Source organism: Paramacrobiotus metropolitanus, unplaced genomic scaffold (assembly GCF_019649055.1).
Source record: "Paramacrobiotus metropolitanus isolate TYO unplaced genomic scaffold, Prichtersi_v1.0 Parri_scaffold0000013, whole genome shotgun sequence".
Taxonomy (NCBI): domain Eukaryota; kingdom Metazoa; phylum Tardigrada; class Eutardigrada; order Parachela; family Macrobiotidae; genus Paramacrobiotus; species Paramacrobiotus metropolitanus.
In genome coordinates, this window is record NW_026570233.1 from 1,703,289 (window position 1) to 1,728,511 (window position 25,223).

The following is a 25,223-nucleotide window of genomic DNA, read 5'->3' on the forward strand; positions in this document are numbered from 1 at the left end:
GCGTATCTTTATCTCCAACAAAGGCAGAGTATGCAGTCGGCGATCCCATTTTCAATTTTTAGTTAAGGGTCGGTTGATTATGTGGCTGGTGGACTGTCCGGTTTGAATTGTTAGTCCCGGATAACTTTTTGGGACGGCTTGAGGTCTTCTTCTTTAACGGAGGCGGTCTCAGGGGAACGTTTTCGGTATCGCTGGTCCGATTATTCACTGGATTGCCAAACTTATCACACGATCCAGGATAGTCATAGCAGCGCTTAAACGCCATCTCCATCTGTGCATAACAAAAAGTTGTCAACGACAAGAAGACAAATAATAACATAATGATCGGTAACGATTGCATTATTGCACTGTGGGAGAAAAAAATTTGTTAGATATACGGCTTGTTTTTCCAAAGAGATAATAAAACAGAGTTTGCATTGGCAAATTAATGCTTATATAAAGCTGAACCAACGACAGATGCTTAATATCTTTTCTGTTTTGCTGCGGGCACTAAAACAATTTCCCATAATTTTTTATTTATTCTGCTTCTGGTTTGCATGAGTTACTCATACTGTCATACAGACTCCAAAATGTACAGTTCATGGTAGCCACGCAATATTTCAATATACTGTAGTTTATTATTATGCAGCGTCCTACCGGCTCCGCAAACATTCCGCCTAAAGGGTTCCTTCACTATCTAATATCTACTGTTACACACTAACGCTATGCGAAACGGCTTCCATCTGAATTTACCGTACGTCGAATACATCGAATTAAGAGATCATTAAATTATTCTCAGAAAATAACTGACTATGTACTGGTTAGAAAAAGGTTTGGGGCTAAATGCATCATCACTTAAACTATGTGATTAAGCGTTATAACTTTCTTCTTCTGTTAATATCATTTATCAGGACGATTCGGTGCAATTCGCTTGAAATTTAGGAACGACGAAAGTTTAAACTATTTGTAAAATGTCGGCTGCAAGAGGCCATCCAAAGATTTCGCGGATTATTGCGCCGACAAGATATCTGCATACCATGGCTGGCATAGGTTTAATGCTATAGCGTAACGTTGTTATGTCGTACAGATTCAATACAAATACTCATATGATAGAATAATTATAATTCTGTTCATAAATGGTTTTGAAAACATGAGCGGCGATATAGGCTGATACTTTATAGCCGTACAACCCGAACAAACAGTATGCCCAAAAAGTAAACTAATTTTCTTGACACTTACATGCCTTGTGAACATTACAATGCTGGTTAAAGCATTTCACGTGGATAATTCAGTGGCGAGATTCCGTAGACCAGAATATTCCCTAAGAAAGATTTTCTGCCCATCGAACAACGTAATTATTCAAGCAAGAAATCTTAAAAAAAGAAAAGCTTTTTAACAATTTATCTGTTTCGTGTAAACGTAAACTTCACATCTGTTTTATGGTCAACGACTGGCATTACATGCACACAACTGCATAGTCATAGTCGTATGCTATGTGTATACTGTCTGATATTATAGTGATACTTTAGAAGGCGACCTCTCAGCTTAGCACGAAATTGCATTCGCACGTGAAATTCGAAAGGAGACTGCTTCGTATCAACGTATACTCTATATGTATACTTCGTATCAACGTGGTTTTTTGCTGGTCATGAGCACGATTACTAGTGTACTGGTTCCGTAAAGATGTTTCGTAAGTAGCCTGCACTCCGTGATTAGAAACACAAAGCGTTGTTCTCCTTTCCGGAACCATGAACAATCCTTATTGCCACACGTGAGATAAGGCTGCTGCTAATAAGGACAAATCGGCGCTTACCGACTCCAATCGGCGCTTACCTGAATGAAATTGCAATACCTCGATTGTATTGCAATTTCATTCATCCTAAAGCACAATTATTATTTTAGCGGCCTTTAATAACAGAAGTCTTTGCAGTCGTCAAAGCCTCTTTTTTTTTAAAAATCAAAATGCCCAACACCAGTACCAAATAGGCGATGCAGTCTATGCATGTATGTTTTTTGTGTATGTTTTGGAGAACATTGTGCATAACATGCTTCAGTCTACTCTGTACGTACAAGAATGAACGAAACTAGCCCATAACAGTTAACTGCACTGCTGCCATGTTGTGTTGCGTTGCGTATCTTAGCCTCTGTTGAACTGGACGGCGTGTTCTGTTGACACTGAATCGGTTTGTGGTTGTTACTTGTAATTATTCCGCACCGTATTTATTCCGCACCGTTATGTCGTCATCACAGGTTTGCCTGTTCATGCAGGGTACTTCCGCTGGATAATTGTACTGACTAGAATAGGTCCGTTGTACGCCGTAGCAGACGGAATTATATTTACTTAATAATCCTAGAATTTCTCGTCGTTCTGTGCGTAGCCCGGTAATGCATCCGATATTAACCGAATTTGCCGATGTAATGAATTTATATTGAATTCCCACTATAATTGAACTTCGCTCTGCGTAACGATGCCATAGTGCAACTTAAACCCAACTGTAATAGCAAAACCTCGATAAGTAACCGATAACCTCTCGAGTAATTAAACACGACGTGACGCACTCATAACAAAGGCGCCTTTCTTGTGATCAGTGCCCGTACTATAAATTGTACGCAATGAAAGGTGCCAGTGCCGTACTCCAGTGTTCAGGCTGCATTATGGTCATTGACGGATCCGAAGAAACGTTCACTTTCACGCACACCCAAAACAGATTTTCCGTGGCTCCAGATTTTTTTTTTGCTCCTGCTGTGGGTAGCCACCGAAAAAAACTATTTGCGCTCGAAAATCTGCCAAAGTACCACTCTAACGTAAAATATGGCATCAGTCACCAAAAAGTTATAAGCCGTGTGTTGCGCTGTTATACATGCAGTGCAAACTTTGTGGTACGATAGAGTAGTTAAAGTTCATCAAATCTAGTGTATTTGACTGATTGCACCGAAAAACGCGACCCGGTAGTTTATCTCAAACCGGAAAGGTAACATCCTAACACATAAAAAAATTTTTCAAGGCACTTAATATTTTGATGGGGTTGTAACAAATACGGTATTTAAACTAGTAGCCGTTATCGGCTTCCTGCTTACAGTAATAACAGTAACGGTAGTACTACCGTCAAACGCAATTACATAGTGATATCTGCTATTGTACAGAAAACGCTATTGTCCCGTCCACATTCCACAAACGAAGTAAACATTTACCTAAGATATCAGGCTTACCAATTCGAGTTATGGCAAGTAATCAGGATCGACAGTAGCCAAACAAGAACAATGCCGTCGGTACAGGCTTTGTGTATCTGAAACAATAACACAGAATTGTTTGATGATAAATGCCCAATATTAACCGACGTTTATCTTATCACAATGTGATTAAGAAGTTTCTTTCATTTTTCAATATTTTCTTGTTTTCCTTATAAAACAACCGGTTAAGCGTGGAGGTAGTTTCATTCAAAAACTTGCAGATTTGACACTGCACCGTTGCTGCTTTACCTCGGATTTAATATATCGATCATAAAATGAGGATAGTTTACTTTGCCGCTTTTGTCTTGGTCGCAACTGGAGTCTGTGGAGATAAGAAGAACAGCTGTAGTGACCTAGAGCGACAATGTATGGACGCAGCAATGTTTTACAGCAATTCCAGCGATTACCAAACACTGACAAACGCATTCCAAACCGGCAATGTCAGTTTTAATGTTGCGGCCGTTGCTAATCGCACATGCAGGTAGGCCGTAAAAAGCTGTTTTCATACGCAGTATTATTACACATTCATGTATTAATACTGAATTTTTTTTTAAATATTTATAGTACAAAATATTTTTCTTACTGTACGTGTCGATAATATATGATATTATATCAACGCCAGATAATTACAGGCACAACGAGAACGTTTTGCGGTACTGCTTGTGGTCCGCACAAGCTTGTGATCAGCCGCTATCACAAGCCGGTTTGGAAGCATCACTTCCGGTTTATGAAATCTGTGATTCCCCTTTGTTGGGTTCATATGTTACCAGTCTTATAACTTGCAACAAGAAGCTAGGCTTTCTGAACCTTTTTACCGAGATTGTCGTAAATGTTACGAACCAAATGACTGGGAATGACTGGAGCACCGTCCAAAATCTGATGAACTACCAGTGCCGGTAAGGCGTTATTAGTGCTTCGTTGCATCCATTTCCTTGTGTGCGTATTCGTACTGTAACGTATAACTTCTGCTTACAGACTCTACCAGGAAATGCGCATTTTGCTGGATACTCACTGGCGTACAATTATTAACGTTTGTGGGGCATCCGATTATAATTCTCTTGAAGCATTTTATCACGACCTGAACTCAGCTTATAAATGTAAGTACAAATTTTAATGGAAACACCTTACGGCTTACAGTAATGCGCCCGGAAAAATCTTGGACTGGCTGCATAATTCCGACACTTCAGAATTAAAAATTAATAGCAGTAATATCGCAAATGCTATAGAACAGTACTTCACGTTAAAATTCGGTATAATTATGCATTTTTTCTTCCGGGTGAATATAGGCATAAACGGCATATCCCATTATAACACTACAACAGCAACAAATTCCACCGTCGGGCCAACCGAGCAGCCGTGGTGGCAGACCACGCCCAGTTGGTGGAATTACAACACAACCTACGCCCCGTGGTGGCAGACCACGCAGAGCTGGTGGAGCAACTATACAACCGCCATTCCGTGGTGGCAAACCACCCAGAGCTGGTGGAGCAACTACACAACCGCCATGCCATGGTGGCAGACCACACAAAATTGGTGGCAGACCAATACGACGATGCAGCCGCCCGTGGTGGAAATTCCCTCCTACTTATTGACTCCCTTCAACGTCACCTGCCGTCGGGGAAATGTCAATGTTTCCGAACCGGATTTGGATTTGGTGGATTCCCTGGTGATGGTGTTCGACGGTGACAACACGCTCTACTGCCGCCTTATCCTCAACGATCTTCATTCCTGGATCTTAGCCAGATCGGGAAAAACCCGCGAGAAACGCGCGTCCGACTACGAACCGGTCAAAGTTGACTGCTCGCGCGGCAACCTGACTATTTCCAGCGTCGATCCGGGTACATCGGAATCTACCGATTTGGTCTTCCGCACCGGCGGATCGAAGGCATGCATCACTATGTATCGAGAATTTTTGACTTACATTGGTGGATTTTATAGAAGTGGGCGGCATGCTGAATAGCGTAAAAAAACCACTTGAGTTTTTACGCCGTTTTGGAGGCATGAAAATAATATAACTTTCACTACATCACGGGAATATTAAAAGAATTACTGTTCATTGGATTCGGACTGTATAGGCATAGGTCAATGTAATTTAGACATTAAGCGCTTTTCCCGTTATCAAAAATCGGAATAACAGTCAATATTGAAACAGTAGGAAGCGCGTTGATTTTATCTGCTACAGAATAATGTAAATGGCTAATGGCTAGACTGCCGTCAAGCTTGAAATTTTTTAACCGAAAGCCCTTCTCGAAATATAGAACCATGGCACAATGGGACACTTTAAAGGCTTGTGAACTGAGCGTAGTACAAACTCTGATTTTACGTAATTTTTCGCTGGCTTTAGAAAAAGAGTGAACACAGTTTTAGTGCTAAATCAAAAACTTAGTGACGGTACAGTCGGTACTTAAATCTGTCTTCATAAAGATACCGTAGCAGCCACCACATATGTACTGAAAAGGGTTTTTGCAAACTGGTACCTAACGGTAATTAATAATTTAATACCGATTTTTAATTTCCGTTCCAGAAATGGGTGCGCGTCGCTGCGTACGCGTGCGTATGCGGAGTGTTTGCCCGTATTAGTACTTACTGTAGCATTAAGGCTTGCAGTCATGATTGCCTACCTGGACGGCTCACAGAGGGTCAATAAACTAAAAGGATATTCTGTGTTACCCTTTATTATTCTTGATCAGTAATCGTTATTTAACCGTATTGTTGAACCGCTGTTCAGCTGGACCGAAAATGAATTTTTCTAACGAAAACTTTAACAACATGTACAGGTCAAAGATTACGCAGATAGAAATCGATATTTGGTTTATTACAACAATAGCGATTGGTCTTGTTGGTGGTATATTGATCTGCTTTTTATTAGCGGCTATGAGTACAACCAAGACCCTCCGTACTGGCTCCGGAAAGCTGATTGCGCATATGGAATGCATCGAGCTGCTTATGTGTGTTGTGGAAAACATGGTCAGCAATATTCCTTTGTACATGGCACAGCGAAATCACGTCATCGCATTTAACTGCCCCGTAGCGCAACTTAGTCTCTTGACCTTTACCTTTGTATCGAACTGGACGGCAGTTATGTTGGCGGTGAATCGGTTTGTGGCTGTAATCATGCCGCATCACTATATCGCCATTACGCGAAAACGGTTTTCCGTGTTCATGGTGCTGCCTCCGTGGATAATTGTACTGATCAGTATAAGTCCTTCATACGCCGGAGCAGGTGGACCCATCGTTATGTCGTCCATGGGATCGTGCGGATTCGCTCGCCCGTTAAGTACAGCAATGACTGTCGCTGGTGCTGCCTGTGGCTATGTTCCTTGGGGAATAATTGGTGTGATGTATTTGTCAGTGTTTATTCAGCAAAAGTGGATAGCTCGTGGATCCAATACCGGCTCGCAACAAAACGCGCTGATTCAGAAAAGACTAGCCACTGCCCGCATATTGTTTTTCTCCTTTGCATGGTACTGCATATGTTTATTGCCGGCCCCCATAATCGACACATGGCATCCGCAGCTAAGAAGAAACGTCAGGGTGGTGATGGGGATTCGGGTGATGTGGGTTCTGGGATACGCCGTGAATCCAGTAAGTCTGTAGACGCTTAGTTACGTCTACGTCGGGGTGCGTATTACCTTAAAGAGTCTGCTAGCTGGCATTTCTTTTTAGCTATTCTTCTTTGCAAATGAGCCGAGAATATCGTTTGGCTGGAACCCATGTGCTGAAAGCAGTTTACATGTCTGTGGTGCAGCGACCCACAAATTTTGAAGGATAAGGAACTTGTTGTTGCGCCCGAGAAAACTCAAGCTGGTAACTGACGACGCAGAAACGCATTAAAGATGTTGCTTCTGCAAAACTGATGAATGGGGAAATCTAGTCAGGCACAGCAGGAAATTTACTGCGAACAGAACGCTGCACTTCCGTTTCTTTGATATTAAACCAGGAATTGTGGATAAACACAACATTTTGGAGCATATCTCGTTTTACATCCGTTGGCGGGAACGAGTCACGGAGCCTTATTGTTAATACCTACTGGCACTCCAGGAAGTTACTATAGTAACACAGTTATGGGGATAGAGCTCTGTACGATTGTTGTTGTTGGTTGTTTTTTCAATCCCTCTCTTATTAAAGCCATAGAAGTAATGATGTTCCAGTGCATCTACACGCAGAAGTGAGATGAATGGTATACGTGCACTGTTTCTCGCATTTATTTCGAAGTGTTCACTGCTTTATTCAGTATATACGAGAGCAATTCCTGTTAAGACAAATGGGTAACTAATAAAACTTTTCTGGTATGTAAAAATTTTCCCATCGAAGCGAGCACATGACCGCTGTTTTACAAGGGCAGATTCGCAACTTATCCTTGTTATTCAATGGCAACGCCGAAAATCGATTTCAAGAATTTTCTCAGCGAATTTTGCACGATTAACGCGGACCTACATTCACCGGAAAGTATAAAGTATTTTGTTCCTTGTCGAAAGGAGTAGACATCTAACAACTCTAATACCAAGCAGGAATACAGTACTGTTCTTGTAATATGGTTTCATGGTGTAAAGAATAATCGTAACGCAGTTTATTCGCTTCAATTTTAAGAACAGACCTAAAACAAAATTCCACGCTGTTAACAAATAAAACCTTCTAGTGAAATGGGACTACAACCGAGTGCATATGTACACAAAAGTTTCACCAGTCGCTTATACAAGCAATTTTTATTGCATTCGTATCGAACGCTACTTGCCTGATTTAATATTAGGTAAAATCAAGATATTCACACTATTGGACTGCGTATGCCGCAAAACAATTCCCATGTTGTTGTGTTAAGATTACCTTAGTATTAATATGTTCAGCTTCTAACGGCAACCGACATTCCTTTTCAGCCAATAGTTTTAGTACAATAGCAGTACGGTCGCTATCAAAATTAAGTTTGTCAGAAGCCATGACTTTCATTTACCGGTTTCACCTGTGTCCGGCATTGTTCATAGCCTATATTCTATGGGTTTTTCTTTCGCACTCTTCCTACGCAACTAGTCTCCTTGACAGAATGGTATGTACGAGTACATCTGTTCACACCCATTTTGTTGAAATTGATAGGGGCTAAGGAAAACGAAACGTATCCTCGCATTGCGCTATCATGTTCGGTGGAAAACTACCCTACCTTTAAGCGCGATGCCCACATGGGCCAGAAGATGACTCACTGATTTGCCTTAAACGTAGGTGCCGCAGTTTCACCATGGGCCGAGAGTGGGGTAATAAATCTGGCAGACATCGAAAACAGCAAGTTTTTAGGAGTTTTAATTACTTAAATGTACAGATGTCAAATCAGCTATACTTTGCGGAAACGGGAGAAGTATTACTTCTTCTGCAGAATGAGAGCCCTAGCTGGGACCGCGAACGGCCCAGATGATCTCCAGTACGGCATTTCTAAATGAGTGTCACTGCTAAGGTTCTGTTGGGTGGATTATAATTCCTCAACTGTTTCTCCATACGACCCGGAGAAGTACTTACAGACTCTTTTATCGGAGGCTGCAGCCTGCTGTTACGCTCGGCCTGCACGTGCGTTACGGTGCGTGCTTAGTACTGCATACCGTGACAACCGGTCTTGCTTTCGTCCTTTTTCATGTTAAAAGAAACAGCGGGATGGCAGGTGCGAGACCATCGGCACTGCACTTCAGTAAAAGCCAACAGTTTTAAAAACGGGTTCTAGATGGCCTGGTCCGACAGTGGACGTAACTACGTAATTATGTAGAAGGCAAATAAGTCCAAATCTAATCCTACGTAATTATGTAGAAGGCAAATAAGTCCAAATCCAATGGTCCGAATTAAATTGGAATTTCTTGAAAATGAGATTATTAATAGTGGCACTGCGCTTCAGATTATTATTCTGTCGGCTGCTATTCGTATAATTACAGAAGCCTGTATGTATTATGAAACGTAGCGCAACTTATAAAAGCATGTAGTCCCTTTGCAATGGATATACGTCACAAGGGGCGCTACCACTTTTTGATAACATTATTCACCTTCCATGCTCACATTCGTGTCTTTGACACGCCTTTCGGCGTTGCCGTTTTTGGTGTACAGTGTCCTTGTGCGCTTGTGGCTTTTATGAATAATTAACTTGCATTTGTTACAATCGGCACTTTTTGATTGATCAACAACTCGTGGGAAATGAAAAATAAATAACATTCAAGGTGATTTCCGCGAAGGACCTTATGGAAACGCGCATGACTTCTCTCGTGCTCAACAGGAAACGAATGCCTAATGAATCTCCTATATCCAGGGCAACTTCTGTCATGTCGCTGTATATCCCGCAGCGTGCTGATATGCCGGTTACAGCGCTTTCCCAAGGGTAAAGTGATTTTGTGAAATGTGGAACGGGCTGTGACGTGTGTTGTCTGCACCGTTGCATTTAGCAAAAACAATGCAATTAGCGTATTACCTAACTAAGATGATATATGCGTGGGCTAATAAACCTCATCCCACTGACTTGGCAGCGGCAGCGTCATCGCAGGAAATTTGATAAGCTTGTTGTACAGTAGGTACTTACGTAAATGGCTTAATAAGGGCGGCACATTCTGCTGGGCTATTTTGATCGCACCATAACATTTCTGCATGCGCAATAACAGGAGCGTGACCGTCAGCAGAGCAGAGTATTATTACTGCTGATCAAGAAATCATTTAGACAAAATCTTGTTCGAACGCTGATAATGCCATTGCTTAAGTTTAGCTGCCGTGTAATTAACACTGAGTCTATTTTATAATTATCATGGGAATATAGCACCCAGTCGGCATTTTTAGACTTGTTTTCCTGGATGCAATAATACTGCGGCAATAAGTGACGCATGATCAGGCATAAGCAGTACACAAGAAAGGTCATCTCCTTTTTATGATGCTCTAATCCGGATTTTCTTGAGGTTATTCTAGATTCTCTTTAATGCTTTTCTCTACACAGTATATTTCCCTGTATAGCCACAATAACTGATCTTCAATATTTGTTTGATTCCTTCCGTTGTAAACTGCCATTCGCTATGGAACGTCGTAACGCATCCATCGTGAACATCACATTCCCATTGCAGTCACTATTTCCCGAATGGCATCTGTACCTATGGTTTTCTGTCAGCATGCTCATCGGGCTCATTGGCGGTTTCTTAATTCTTATGCTTTTAACTGTTATGTACAAGCAGAAGAAACTGACCCGCGGTTCTGGATTACTCATCGCTCATGCTCAGTGTATCGACTTCATCATGTGCACCATGGAAAATCCTCTACAGAACAGCGGTCTTCTGCTGCAGGCGCTCCACACTTCGACCGGGGTCAACTGTCCTTTTGCTCGTTTCTCACTCATCAGCATGCAGGCCGTGGGAAATTGGTCGGCGGTTTTTCTAGCCCTGAACCGTTTCGTAGCCGTGGTGATTCCCCATCATTATCAGAAGGTGGCCACCCAACCTGTTCTTATTGGGAAGATCGTCCTCAGTTGGAGCATCGGATTGGCCATCACCGTGCCGCATTATGTGCTGAAACTGGGCGTGGAATTCGGTCTATCACCCACCGGAGCGTGTGTCATCCTCAAGATGGATGCTTTCTTGTTCCGCGTTATCTCGGCGCTGGTGTTTTATCTTCCCATTGGGATCGTCGGGGCGCTGTATGTGGTAATCTTTTTGAAAGGACTGTATTTAAAAAGGAGAATACTGGTGCACCCTGAAGCACGCCGTGCACCGATGCCGGTGGTGATGAAGAAGCGGCTGCAGGTGGCGCGAATGCTGATGTGGACGTTTATTTGGTACTGCATCTGTTATTTCCCGGCCACATTCCTACCCGGCTTTTTCTACCACGTCTATAAAGATGATAAACGGATAGAATTCTGGGCTAAAACGCTGCTGTATCTTGGATACGCTATGAACCCCGTAAGTATTACACAATTCACAAATACCGCGCAGCGCCATTTCGCAGTCAGGTTGTTACATGTACTAGAGTAATACTGTAATACTTACTTCAATTTCTATGTTGTTTGCAGGTGTTTTTCTTTGCTATGAGTTCGGAGTATCGGAAGGGAGCGGCAGGTTTGCTGCGGGGTGTTTTGCGGTCACGGCGTCACATTCACAGCCTGCACAAAAGCCTAGAGTCGGGGCACCACAGCGAGAAACCGGGAACGGCTCCGTACATCAGTGGATGAGCCGATGAGCGATGTATTGTCGCTGTTTTTATGTCCGATAGGTTTCCGATAGATAACTTGGCGGTATTTATGCAGTTTGTGTACAATTTGATACTGCTGCAATAACTGCATATACCGGTTTATCTAAATAGACCCAACAAAAATACTGGTATCACTGAGGCACTACAAAGGACAATAAATTCTTGTATTATATGGTACAGTTGTGTACAGTTGGTTTTTTCGTCTTAAATGTTTTTGACTTTAAATCAGTAATAGTTAAGCAACCACACTCTGTAGCTAATTAAAATGCAGTGCCTTAGCTTTTATTCCCGAAGTGAAGTGATAGTGTAGTACAATTTCTGAACCACTAAAGCGTATCGGTATAGTATTATTAAATGTTAACATGTTTCACAAGTTACACGGAAGGGAAATAAAGTGTTGCGTGCGATTGAATGAAAGGCTGAATTATTATAGCCAGAATAAGTCATAGAGTAATCTTTGGTGGGCATCTTCTGTGTCTCAATAATTGAATACTGATACCATGTGCTATGACTTGTATGACCAAAATTACTGTACGTACCTGTGGTTTACCGCAGTCACACCGTTCGGTGCTATGACAATGAGATTCGGCAACGCAGTTACGCTTCGACACATTTCTCATAATCAGTTACAATAGTGTTTTGTGCTGCAGACAAGTAAAAGAAAACATCTGACATTGCTGATCGCCTCTATCTGGGCCGGAAAAATGCGCTTTTGTTACAGTTCTCAAACAACTAAATGTAATCGTACATTACAGTTAATAATGTTGTCTACTTGGACTTATACATATATTGCATAATAAGCAAAAGCCCAGTACTGTTGCATTATACAAGTAAGCTGATTGTCCGTTGGTACTCGTTAGTAGGGGTTTCCTTAAACTTATTACGACTTTACACTTCACACTCGTTATATGTTTTTTAAAGCAGACCCAGCGGACTACCATATTCTACCCGTGTAGTGTTAATCTGTCACCAGATACTTTTTCCGATGAAATCCAATGCTAAAAATTATGCTTCTAAAAATAAATACCATAAGCCGCCCAAACAATTTTACGTTTCTAATAAACGTAAATACAGCAGCTGAACTCGTTTCGCAAGTCGGTAGTGAATTTTAAACTGGTGCAGCATGAAAGCCTTCACCCCTCTCAACCTTCGCCTTATTCTTTCTCTTTTGTCATGCGTAGTAGTGCAGTCCCTTGCGCAGGTTTTTGAGTTGCCGCTCGGTAGATTTGTTTTCCTAAATCGGATCCCCGCGCAGCCATCCAATCCTGCGGCGTCAGCCAATCCCAGCAGTCAAGTTGACGTGCCGGCTCTCTCACGAAAACTGGCAGTCCGGCCGATACAGCCTTCCAAATGGCCTGTGCTGGACCCACCTCAAAGGCTATGATGAATTGCCCGTTTGCAGGAATTGGCCAACGTTGCGCCGATTCCGCATCAGTGTGCAGTGCTAACCGGAAATGCATCTGTGACCCTACATTGGGCTCTCTGGATTCGACTGGCACAAAATGTGTGCGTTATACTACCACAACCACCACCAGTAGGTACTCGTACTGTCGAACTGTTTATCCTACCTTAACCTGAATTTTGAGAATTTGGATCTTTATTTCAGCACTGGCACCATGTCCAACGTGTGTCACATGCCCAGTTCTCACATGTCCAACCACGAGTGCCACGAGTACCAGTACGTATGAATCTGTTGTTGATGGCCCAAGTAAAAAAATTTCTGTTTAGTACCACTGTAAAAAAATGGCTCCGGTTACAGTAAGTGTCATAAACACTCCAATCAGCCTGGCAATGCAGAAGTACCTCAGCGATAATCAATGTTGAGAATTTAAGAGAATAAGGCATGATGTGCATTAAGCTTTGTCATGCACCCGTATCGAAGAATTGTTACATTTTTAAGGAACCGTGAACTATGCTAGATAACCAAAACAACAAATTCATTTCTCTGGCACAGGGCACATGCTGCCACGTATCACAGTCTGCGCATTTTGCGTATTTATGCATTATTGTTCTCCAGATTCTGCCACGTCGACAACCTCAGCCAGTACTACCACCGCTACACCTACTACAATGGCTCCGTCTACGCAATGCTTTACAGCCGGTACTGTGGTAGATACCGTATCCGGAGCACAATTTTCTCGTAAGGGTTGACGAACAAAATCCTGTATGCTCTGTTGCTCTCAGTCCAGAATTGCGGTATTTATAGAAGATAAGGTGCATGTTACTGTACTCGTATCCTTCTTCGGAATGGAAAGTGCGGTGTGGGCATGTGGAAGTTCTCGGCTAGGGAAAAGTGTCGGCTTATGCGTACGCGCTTTCCGGTTTCCAGCCCCTGCGCGAAGAATCCCCCTTTATTTGGCGTCAGAAAATAACTCAGAAAACAAGTTGTCAGATATGTGCAGTGTATACACATGACCTTTTGCATAGCAACATAGAAGTTGCCTGTCATTGTTGTGCTTTGCTGACATTCAGTCAGCGACCTGCGAGTTCGATAATAAATATACATTTATTATCACGTCACGACAAACTGGCGTGAAGGACACAAGACCTCACGCGGTCTAATTCCCTACACACCTCATAATGTCTCTCACGACATCGACATCGCCTGCTTCGCCATCAGGCCCCACGACGTCCACCCCGCTGTACCCGCTGCGCATCCCACAGTATGCGTACGTATGCCACCTGTATCCCGTAAGCGACTTTTCTGTATCCCCACCGTTAACTTTACAGACCCCGCTGTAACCGCTCCGTATCCGACAGTATGCGTACGTGTGCCACCTGTATCCCGTAAGCGACCTTTCTGTATCCCCACCGTTCACTTTACAGACCACGCTGTACCCGCTCCGTATCCCACAGTATGCGTACGTATGCCACCTGTATCCCGTAAGCGACCTGCCTGTATCCCCGCCGTTCACCTTAGAGACCCCGCTGTACCCGCTGCGTATCTGACAGTATGCGTACGTATGCCACTTGTATCCCGTAAGCGACCTTTCTGTATCCCCACCGTTCACTTTACAGACCACGCTGTACCCGCTCCGTATCCCACAGTATGCGTACGTATGCCGCCTGTATCCCGCAACCGACCTTTCTGTATCCCCACCGTTCACTTTAGAGACCACGCTGAACCCGCTCCGTATCCCACAGTATGCGTACGTATGCCACTTGTATCCCGTAAGCGACCTTTCTGTATCCCCACCGTTTGTTTGAGAGGCCCGCTGTACCCATTCATTGTCAGAGTGTGCATACGGGTTTCAGGTGTTTCCTGGTATCTTTACTGCATCCTAATTACAATTGTCCGCTACTTTCCTCAACGGAATTTTGAGCGACACCACACGGCAACACCTCCAGTCCCAAACGTGCAACACGTTGGAGAAAGCACTGGAGATTTGTGAAGAATATGAGCTGCGCAAGTCCAACAGGAAAGGTCAGACAGCGCCGGATGTGGCGCGCGTCGACAATGCCCGGAGTGGCGGTGGCGGCACCAGCAGAGGACGCGGTCGTGGACGCGGCGGCATGCAGAACCGTAGCAGCCGTCCTGACCGAAAGCCAGCTCCCGCGAGAGATGCGTGCGATGGATGTGGCTCCATGCAGCACGAGAGGTCACAGTGCTGGGCGAAAGATCTTGCCTGCAAAAGCTGCGGTAAAAAAGGGCACATCGCGAAGGTGTGTCGGAGCGGAAAGCAACCTGCAGTTCAGCAACGAAGAGATGGGCGGCAGACATTCCTGGTGGAGGAGGAATTCGACGTCCTGTCGGTAGACACGACGGGTGGACGATCCATCCACGTACCACTCAAGCTGAACGGCGTGCCCGTGTCACCCGTACTGGACACCGGATCCAGTGTGACCATCTTTACGGCCGACACGTGGCGATCAATCGGATCCCCGAAGCTGTCACCGTATACGAACACTTTACGGAGCTTCACGGGGCACACGCTGAAGGTCATTGGTACTGCGACCGTGGAAGTCACCCACGCACGCACTCGCAAGGCACTGCCGATTGTGGTTGTGGCGACAGGGGGAAACGTGCTGGGTAGGGACTGGATCCGCTCCTTGGACCTCAGCCGACTGAGTCTGCGGGACCTGCAGTCGACCATGGTGTCCACAGTTTCCGGCACACTGGAGGTGGAACAGCTGCTGAAGAAGCACAGTGCTGTTTTCCGTGACGAACTGGGCCATTGCAAACATTACAAGGCTCACCTGCACTTGAAGCCAGGCGCGACGCCTGTATTCCGGAAAGCTCGACCAGTCCCATTTGCCTTCCGCGAAGCACTGGAGCGCGACCTGGATCGCCTGGTGGAGAGGGGCATCCTTACACCAGTGGAACGGGCCGACTGGGCAGCTCCAGTGGTGACGGCGCAGAAACGGGCTGGAGACATCCGCACCTGTGCCGACCTTAGCACGGGACTCAACGACGCTCTCGACGTCCAGCAGTACCCGCTGCCGACGCCCGATGAGCTGTTCGCGAAACTGAACGGAGGGAAGCAATTCAGTACGTTGGACCTGGCGGAAGCGTACGCCCAGGTGGAGCTAGATGAAGAAAGCAAGAGCCTGGTGGTAATAAACACGCACAAGGGGTTGTTCCTGTACAACCGACTCCCCTTCGGTGTCGCCTGCGGTCCTTCCGTGTTCCAGCAGATCATGGAGAGCGTCCTCCAGGGATGCGAGGGAGTCGCCATTTACCTCGACGACATCATTGTCACCGGGGCGACGGAAGAGGAGCACCTCCGAAACCTGGAGAAAGTCCTCCAACGCCTGGAAGAGCACGGTTTCACGCTGAAGCGCAGCAAATGCTTCTTCCTTCAGGACTCCGTGGAGTACCTGGGGTTCGTGGTGGACCACCGTGGTCGCCACATTTCCCAGGACCGCGTCAAGGCACTCCGCGACATGGCCCGTCCGACCAACATCAGCGAACTCCGAGCGTTCCTGGGTCTGGTCAACCATTACGGGAAGTTCGTTCGCGACCTGTCCGGGAAGTGTGCGCCGTTCCACAACCTCCTCAAGGCCGGAGTCCCTGGTCCTGGTCCAAGGACTGCGAAACGCAGTTCCTGTCCTTAAAGGAGCAGATTGTCCGCGCGACGTTCCTGGTTCATTACGACCCGCGGATGCCGCTGGTCCTCGCCGCGGACGCGTCGCAATACGGCGTTGGCGCCGTGATCTGTCACCGTTTCCCGGACGGAACGGAACGGCCAATCGCACACGCCTCGAAGACGCTCACAGCCGCCGAGAAGAACTATGGCCAGATAGAAAAAGAGGCCCTGGCACTGGTGTTTGGGTGCCGGAAGTTCCATCAATATATCGCTGGGCGCGAGTTCACTTTGTGCACTGACCACAAACCGCTGCTCAGTGTGTTTGGTCAACGGAAAGGAGTGCCGGTGGTGACTGCAAACCGCCTCCAACGGTGGGCGCTGATGCTGATGGGATATTCGTTCAGCATCGAATACCGCCGCACCGAGGAGTTTGGCCAAGCTGACGGACTGAGCCGCCTACCACTGCATTCGACGCAGCTGGATGGCCTGCCCGGCCTGGGGATGGACAGTGTGGTCAACGCTGTCCACGTCGACAACGTGTCGCGTTTTCCGGTGTCGGTGGAAGCGATTGCCGAAGAAACGGCCAGAGATCCGGAACTGTCCACCGTGTATGGATACGTCATGAACGGCTGGCCGTCGACGGTTGATGCCCTAGCGCGTCCCTACAAGCGACTTGAGCATGAGCTCGTCACCATCAACGGCTGCGTATGCTGGGGATCCCGGACCGTCGTGCCATCGAAACACCGGCAGCAGATCCTGGAATACCTTCATGGCGCCCACATGGGGCGGGGAAGATGAAGGGTGAAGCGCGAGGATACTGCTGGTGGCCTAACATGGACAAGGACATCGAACGAATGTCCAGTGAATGCCAAATCTGCACTGAACGCGCGAAGGAAACGGCCAAAGTCCGCTGGCGCAGTGGGAAGTGCCGCATGCACCTTGGAAGCGGCTCCATATGGACTTCGCCGGTCCATTTCACGGCACAATGCTGCTGGTGATTGTGGACGCCATGTCGAAGTGGCCGGAGGTGGTCCAGATGAAACACGCCACGTCCGACGGCGTTCTGGAGGCCCTCCTGAACCTGTTCAGCCGTTACGGAGCCTGCACCGAAATCGTCACCGATAACGGTACGCAGTTCACATCGCAAGAGTTTGCCGATTTCTGCACGGTTCACGGCATCCGACATCTTCGGACACCACCTGGCCACCCACAGTCGAACGGCCAGGCGGAGCGCTACGTTCAAACTTTTAAGGACGGAATCAGCAAGCTGATGGCCGACCGGAAGCCATTGCCTACAGCTCTGCGGGAATTCCTGTTCCGGTACCGCAACGCGCCACAGGCCACAACTGGCAAGTCGCCAGCGGAACTGTTTCTGAGCCGCAAACTGCGTGGTCAGCTGGACTTGCTGGTGCCGGTGCTGATGACAACGATAGAGCGTAACCGGAAGCGTTACCAGCAAAATTTCGACCAACGGACACAGGAGAAGCATTTCCAAGTTGGCGATTACGTAATGGTACGTGATTACCGTCCGAATCGCGCAGTTGACTGGCAGCGTGGACAGCTGGTCAGACGTGAAGGTACCCGCATCTGGGTTGTCCTGGTCAACGGAATTGACCTGCGAAGGCACGAAAATCAGATGCGACCGAGGCATTGGCTGCACCCAGACGAGCGTGCACTACCGAATCCGCCAGCTGCACTTGTCGCACCTGCCGCACCGAAGACACCGGATGTACCGAAAGTACCAGTCGCATCGCCAGTGCAGACGGCTGCACTGCCTAACGATGCCTTTCCGGAAGCGGTCACAAAGCAGGATGCTGGTGGACAGATCGCTACTGGTAAAGCACCTGAACTTACATTACCGAATGTTGATAGCGCCAAACCAGTGAAGCCAGCGAATGTGAAGAATGCTAAGAAAACGCCACGCGTTCCTGAAGCGATAACTGATACCAGTTCTCAACTGAAGCCACCGGAACCAGAAGTGCGACGAAGCGGAAGAGACAGAAAAGAACCGGATCGACTAATCGCGGATCCGAAATTCGGGCGCTAGCTTTGTTTTGGCTTTAGTTGAGTGGGTCTCCCCACTGGGGGAGGTGTCAGATACATATGTGCAGTGTATACACATGACCTTTTGCATAGCAACATAGAAGTTGCCTGTCATTGTTGTGCTTTGCTGACATTCAGTCAGCGACCTGCGAGTTCGATAATAAATATACATTTATTATCACGTCACGACACAAGTCCTATCTTGCGTTAAGCGAGCAAAATCATTCTTCGGTCTAGAGAACGTCGGCCGTAGATTTTGACCGCTCAGATGTGCTTAAGGTTTTCGATACTTTTAAAATCCATCCTCATCAAAATTTTTGAATAGGCAGTTTCACCTGGCTATGTAATGGGGCTGGACGGTTGTGCCCGAGTGTGTCTTAGCATTTGAACGGTTTTTCGGTTCAACGGCAAATTCGTCTGACGGGCAGGCTATCCGTTCATACATTTAAACCGGCTGCAGACGTTCGCTTTTCACAGCACTGGATTATCCTCACTACTTTTGTGTAATACCGGTAGAAAAATTTTTGCCATCCAGTGGCATTTTCTCGGCATCCACTGAGTGCCAGCTGGATGACTTACTGTTCGATACCACCCCCTTTGTTCGGTATTTACGGCGGTTTTATTCTGTAGTATGCGGAGCCTGCATAATGCTTACCTCCACTCCAACGACGCTGAATATTCACGGCCTGAACGGTAAAGCCTCGGTTTGCGCTTTCACCTTCATTGCCCCGGCGGGTAGCGGTGCACAGGTTTGATCTGCAGAAAAATTCATAAACGGCGTCTACCACAAAACATTGACAAAAGCTTTATTTTTGTAGGTCGACTTTGATCTGCCCAATTTCAACCTTTTGGTAAGTCTGACGAAACTACCGTAGAACAAATGAAAATGATCAGGACCGCGGTAGCTTGGTAGATTCTTAAAGACCTTAAGCGACTATCCATGGTTTCAGTAAGCCTAATGCGTTACAGACCTGCACTATGGGAACTTTCATCGTGTTTGGTGGTTCACAGTACTGCAGTGACCAGATGCCTCCGCCAACGATTAAACTAGATGCCAATGTTGCGGTAATATATTGTTTCGCGATTATGGTGGAATCTTTTCCTAAAGTTAGTTCAATAACGGTTGCTATAACTCATGGTAGCCTGTTTGTGAGTACTAGTTATTCTTTTTTCTCCTTGAAACTGCAGACGCTAATTTTTGTGGACAACAATCAGCAGACCACGAATTCCCTAATTTTGCAAGTCAAAGCGGCTTCGTGAGCAGCAACGGAGGTTAAGATAGTTCTTGGAGCCCGTTCTAAGCCTTCGCGCAATTTTTGGATAGTGATCTACAGTCTATGGAGTACTGAACAATGGTGCCCTTCTGCATTTTCCCAGGAGTATTACCACCAATCTAATGGAATTCTACTATATGGATATTTTATGGTTCCAAATGGTCGCGGTCGCTTAGTGTGTCATATTAAACAGCAACAAAAAAGTAAACATTCACCGAGCATTTCTGTAGAGGTTTATTAACTGAAACACGGCCAAATTAAGAAATTGCCCTAAATTACTGAACTGTGGGACCATTTCCACTCGGTTTTGTTTTTCAAGTGTATAAGGAAATAAACGGATATGGTTCTGGGAAAAAATGCTTTAATTCGAATGCGCCATGAATCCCGTAAATAATACGTAGTTCAATATCGTACCTGCTTGTTTGCGCAATAATAGCTTTTAATAACATCGTGCTGCTTATACAGTTTTTGTAAACCTAATGTTTAATGCTGAATACCCGCCAATTTATAAACGTACTTATCTAAACGCAACCAACAATTACTGTATCTTAGATACCGATACACCTATGACGATAATGATTTTATAGCGATTATTTTCTGTTGTATCCATGTATACAGTTGTTTTCTTAGTACTGTACAAGATTAAAAATATTTATAATCATTTTATAACAGCGGTAATTCTTGTACGATGATATTTGTTCCTTACCTTGCACTGCGAATCAAAATCGGTATGTGCAAAACATTTAAAATATTGTACATACCGTGATAAGGCAATGACACGGCAGCTGGAACTGTAATTGTTGTGATTGTTAATAAGAAGTCGAATTTGTCATATTTCTCAATATAATAAGACTGGAAAGGATTGTTGACCTTGTTTATACCGGTATCCAATAAACTGCGCTACCATAAGTCAGCGTAGCGATACAATAACAGGTTTGACTGCGGTGAACAACCTGGATAAAACTGAATTAAATGTCGAATCACGAAAGATGCCCGACAGCCTGAGGAGGTAAACTCATTCAGTACTAAACTCACGGTCAGCCGCATGCAGTGCGTGCGAGATGCCTAATTACGCCTGTATCCTTGCCTAAACGTGTACAGGTAGTACCAACAATACCGGTAGTACCAACATTATTGTACAAATTGTAAAAATTTAATGGCTACAAAATATGGTAAGACGGTACGCAAAGTGCACACCTAGTACGAAAACGTACCTAACCTCTTGTATCTGCATTAAACTACGCACATTGCACAACTAAAGTCTATAACCGGTTAATCAGGCTTGCCCCTGTGAAGAACCGGCACAAATTGCAAAATGTTTGAAGTTTTCTGTACCGTGAATAGCCCATTCAGTCTGCACACAGATTATCTCGCCAGTTACGTATAGTAACACTTTTCCGAAGTATTCGCACACGGAGCGTGTGCTTGGGATATAGATTTAACTACAGTAAAAGCCAACAGAATAAAAGTTTTTCCATCTGCTGCGTTTTTTCTTTTGGTGTTTTGTTTTAATAAAATAACTGGCGTTATCCAGACGTCGTTTGAGTGCTTTAGGAAAAGCAATATTTGATTCTTATCCAGCTCTCTGGATCATTAATGATTAACTGCGAATTGGTACAGAATGCAGGCAGTAAACGATAAGCCGGCCTTCCTGTACTTTCGCCGGACCCTGTTCCTGTTGTTCTGCTTGATTGCACGCTCGTTTGCACAGCTCCCTAATGTGCCGCTGGGTACATTCGTTTATTTAAATGGAATTTTCGCACCACTATCCACTCCTGCGCCGGCAGCTAATCCCAGCAATCAGATTAACGACCCAGCTCTGTCACGGAAGCTGGCCGATAATGGTAGTCCGGCGGATACGGCCTTCGAAATGGCCTGTGCTGGACCCACCTCCGATGCTGCAATAAACTGCCCGTGCGCGGGAATTGGCCACCGTTGCGCCGATCCCGCTTCGGTGTGCAGTGCCACCCGGAAGTGTATTTGCGACGGCGCGTTGGGCTATTTGGATTCTACCGGCACAAAATGTGTCACCTATCCCACCACAACAACCTCCAGTAGGTCCTCGTAGTCGAGCATAATTTTCTACTTGAAAAATGTAGGGAATGGGCAATGCCAAATTAGTCTGATATAAATCCGGATAATCGGCAGCAGCTAATGTTGATTATATCATTATGAAAGGCGCTCTTTGCATTTCCACATTTTGTCCGTGTTTGAATGATTACTAAAGCTACTGATATCCTTACTATCTGCGCTACTTACTAAAGAATGATTGCTCTAACATGGTCTATCTAAATCGCAGACGTTTGATTTTTCCTTGCAGCATCGGCACCGTGTCCTTCATGTCCAGCCCTGACTTGCCCAACTACTACGAGTACTACAAGTAAGCACGCACTGCCACGCAGTTCCTCCAAGATTTAACAGCTTCATGCTAAACAGCAATTCCGCTCGTTGCCTTTCTTTGCATTCTGCAAAAAATGTCAGTGTTATTTTAGGTACCACCACTTCGACTACTAGCACCTCAACGACCACCACTAAAGCCCCCACTACGACTTGCACTGCAGCCGGGGCTGTGGTGAATAGCAACACTGGATACCAACAAACCAGTAGGGCTCATACAATGAAGTTGTGCAAGTTTTGTTGTTCTTAACCCAGTAACGTTCATACTTCAATAGCGGTCCGCTGAAGTTGTCTCGTATAGTGCGTTCACGAAGCCAACAGCGCAGCCACCGTGTATAGGTGTTGCATAATGCTTACGCGCACATGAGCATACAAGACTTTACTATATTTATTTAAAGTCTGATCGAGAAATACGAATACAAATAATAATAATTATTCTAATCAGGGGTAGCGGCTTCGTCACAAAACGTTTTTGCTTCCAGGGCATCTATTTTTTGTAGTGTGATACGCTGAGTATTCGATATCATCTGATCATTGCATAAACTCCAACCGGCAGGGCCTTCGAAGAAATAAACTGTCCGCTGTGCGATTTTGTCGTTAAAAAGTCCGAGCTGTTTGTGTCGGCTGCAAAATTTTTCACACTCAAATTTTTAACACGTTTTATTATTCCGAAATTCGAAGAGTTAAGATTCACCAGGACGATTATGAATTCAGAAAGGTTTTACACTACGTTTTAGAGCCTAACGGTTCGACGGAGTGTTTGTGCAGCTAAACTGTTTTACCGTTCAACGATAATATCCTCCAGTAGCTTTTCCACCGGTTTCGAACGTTCCCCATTTCAGAACGATTCGACGCACTGCTCTCGGTCGAATACTGTGTGACATCAAGTGTTACCGAAACGGTAACGACACTTCATTGACTTCCTTGTTTATAGCATGCGGTGCTTGTGTGGAACTCACTTCTACTTCAAAGACCGTAAATATTAATGGCGTGGATAACAAAGATTCGGTATGCGCGTATACCTTCATCGCCCCGGCAGGCAGTAGTGTACAGGTAAGGATTTCCAAGCTTTAGTAAAAACTGCTTTACCAGTTATCATGCCCTTGTTAGCGACTATAAGTATAAACAGTTACGATGAATATCAGCAAGATGCAAAACGTTCGCTTACGCTAAAATTTTAGATTTACAAAAGACAAAGGTTAAAGTTCGCCAAATGTCGCTATCATCGCTTCATCGATTTTAGCTAGTTTATTTGCGTACTAACAGTGACACCGGAAAAACGGAAAAGCACTAATAATATGCCGAAGCGTGCGGTTTCTTATCGTAACGTTAAAACTTTGCTGTTGATTTGGTTTAATTCGATTTATTCTCGAGTAGTCAATCCCGTAAAGAGACACTGCCGCATAATCTTACCCATTGAAAGCATAAAATATACCACTCTAGGTTGGTAAAGTCACTGCATCTCGTTAAACACACTGTTATTTTCGTAGATCGATTTCGATTTGCCAAACTTCGATCTTCTCGTAAGTGATTACAATTACAACGACCTTGTGAAGGTGACCTCGTAGCCTGCAGTACATTTCCCCAAGATATTTTCGATGCCCTGCTGCGCATATTTCAAGTTCAGGCGTCTTCAGAAATTAATTCCATCTGCCTTGTTAACCTTGTTGGGAGCGCTCAGTATTTCTGTTACCATGCGCTCAGTATTTCTGCTTATGAAGCATATGAAAATGAAAGCAAAGCCTAGCGATTTATAGAAGACTCTTGACACGTGATCGTCCCAAGTAATCAACTGTGTTGCAGACGTGCAAAATGGGCACATTCATCGTGATTGCTGGTTCACAGTACTGCAACGACAAGAAACCACCTGCTACATTAACGATACCAACTAGTATCGTGGTAAGATATCGATTTGCATCATTTCATTCACTAGAGTCAGTTTGATATACTGTAGATAATGTTTGTAATCCGAGGAAACCTTTTGGTGATAATTTTTCTCATCTCGAAACTTCAGACACTAATTTACTTCGACCAAGATCAGCAGTTTACCAATTCCCTGATTTTAAAAGCCAAAGTGGCTTCATGAGTCGTAAGTGGAAGACAAGGTAAGGCTTAGACTTGAAGTATGCTCTGCAGTCTGCACCTACTGTAATACTGTAATTCGGTTACGATTTATGGGAATATGGGTTATGACCGCCTAAATAAAACTGCATTTCGAAATTTCTCGTGATCACTCCTGGAAGAGTCGAAAAAATCTGCGATGTGGAGAATGTGGTATTCAACGTCTCCAAATAGCCATTTTATACCGTTATGTCAAAAAATTTAGTCTATAATACTTCTGTTTCCTCGTTTAGAGCTAGAGACAGGGACAATGTACCCATCGAGAAGCAAGCACGTGGGTACGAGCCCTTCTTTTATCAATCGGAGCATCCTATTATAAATTAAAACAGTTTGATGTTTGTTTTTTTTACGATTTTTGTGTGCGTGGACACTGAATAACGCGAAGAAATTTTATCGAGCCTTCTGTAGAGCATTGACACAGAAAACACAATCAAATAAGAAAGGTTACACAGATTAACATTGTTACATAGATTAACAAACTTTGGAAGGTTTCGTGATTCAGTGTGGGATCTGGAGGAAAGATTAGCATATGCCTTCATATAACTGCAATAATGACTTATACATAATTTACGTGGCCACATAATGTCCCATGGCAGTTCCGTATGCGGTCCTGAACTGTCAAAACTGACTTTATGCCGGCCAGGAAAGGTTATTTGGCTGCAAAGACGAAACTTCATCGTTAACCACAGCTAGCTGCAGAGTCAAGCAATACGTATCTTACTGCAATGACGCGCATTTGCGGGGTTCATATTTTCCGTTGCGACATAGGAGTACGGACAGTTGATACGATCGTCGTTACCATTCGCGTCGCAGAGGAAGTTTTGTTGTATAGCACCGTTCAAGGATGGACAGTACGCGCTTCCGTAGCGGTTATTTGCTGTACGGCAAGCAGAAAACGTAACGCATCAGTGACAGCATCGTTATATGTGTGGCAGCACGAAGTTTATGAGGGAGAACTATACAT

The 25,223-nt window shown here is 44.9% G+C and overlaps 4 protein-coding genes across 8 annotated transcripts; all 4 read left to right on the forward strand.

Annotated features, from left to right (window-relative positions):
* The first annotated feature begins 3,397 nt into the window (after positions 1 to 3,397).
* On the forward strand, positions 3,398 to 5,299 carry LOC129584321 (uncharacterized). Its single transcript, XM_055476468.1, has 4 exons — positions 3,398 to 3,691; positions 3,843 to 4,106; positions 4,186 to 4,307; positions 4,497 to 5,299. Exons 1-4 carry the CDS (start codon positions 3,486 to 3,488, stop codon positions 5,168 to 5,170), a joined length of 1,266 nt encoding a protein of 421 aa, XP_055332443.1. The 5' UTR covers positions 3,398 to 3,485; the 3' UTR covers positions 5,171 to 5,299.
* Positions 5,300 to 10,232: 4,933 nt separating this feature from the next.
* LOC129584238 (uncharacterized) lies at positions 10,233 to 11,377 on the forward strand. Its single transcript, XM_055476354.1, has 2 exons — positions 10,233 to 11,108; positions 11,219 to 11,377. The coding sequence occupies exons 1-2, from the start codon at positions 10,233 to 10,235 to the stop codon at positions 11,375 to 11,377; spliced, it is 1,035 nt and encodes a 344-aa protein (XP_055332329.1).
* Positions 11,378 to 12,703: 1,326 nt separating this feature from the next.
* Positions 12,704 to 20,053, forward strand: LOC129584303 (uncharacterized). Of its 5 annotated transcripts, XM_055476445.1 has the most exons (8): positions 14,033 to 14,066; positions 14,128 to 14,162; positions 14,224 to 14,354; positions 14,416 to 14,546; positions 19,098 to 19,216; positions 19,286 to 19,318; positions 19,437 to 19,574; positions 19,656 to 20,053. In XM_055476445.1, exons 4-8 carry the CDS (start codon positions 14,543 to 14,545, stop codon positions 19,725 to 19,727), a joined length of 366 nt encoding a protein of 121 aa, XP_055332420.1. In that variant the 5' UTR covers positions 14,033 to 14,066; positions 14,128 to 14,162; positions 14,224 to 14,354; positions 14,416 to 14,542; the 3' UTR covers positions 19,728 to 20,053. The 5 variants fall into 5 exon arrangements, 2 of the variants coding, with proteins under 2 accessions (XP_055332419.1, XP_055332420.1); XM_055476444.1 differs by lacking the exons at positions 14,033 to 14,066; positions 14,128 to 14,162; positions 14,224 to 14,354; positions 14,416 to 14,546 and adding exons at positions 12,704 to 12,931; positions 13,004 to 13,075; positions 13,415 to 13,537 and having other exon boundaries at positions 19,437 to 19,532; XR_008689871.1 differs by lacking the exons at positions 14,033 to 14,066; positions 14,128 to 14,162; positions 14,224 to 14,354; positions 14,416 to 14,546 and adding an exon at positions 17,366 to 18,970.
* Positions 20,054 to 21,028: 975 nt separating this feature from the next.
* On the forward strand, positions 21,029 to 24,687 carry LOC129584377 (integumentary mucin C.1-like). The gene is made up of 8 exons (XM_055476536.1): positions 21,029 to 21,795; positions 22,062 to 22,121; positions 22,234 to 22,344; positions 23,073 to 23,191; positions 23,629 to 23,661; positions 23,942 to 24,037; positions 24,153 to 24,243; positions 24,493 to 24,687. Exons 1-7 carry the CDS (start codon positions 21,363 to 21,365, stop codon positions 24,222 to 24,224), a joined length of 924 nt encoding a protein of 307 aa, XP_055332511.1. The 5' UTR covers positions 21,029 to 21,362; the 3' UTR covers positions 24,225 to 24,243; positions 24,493 to 24,687.
* Positions 24,688 to 25,223: the final 536 nt, after the last annotated feature.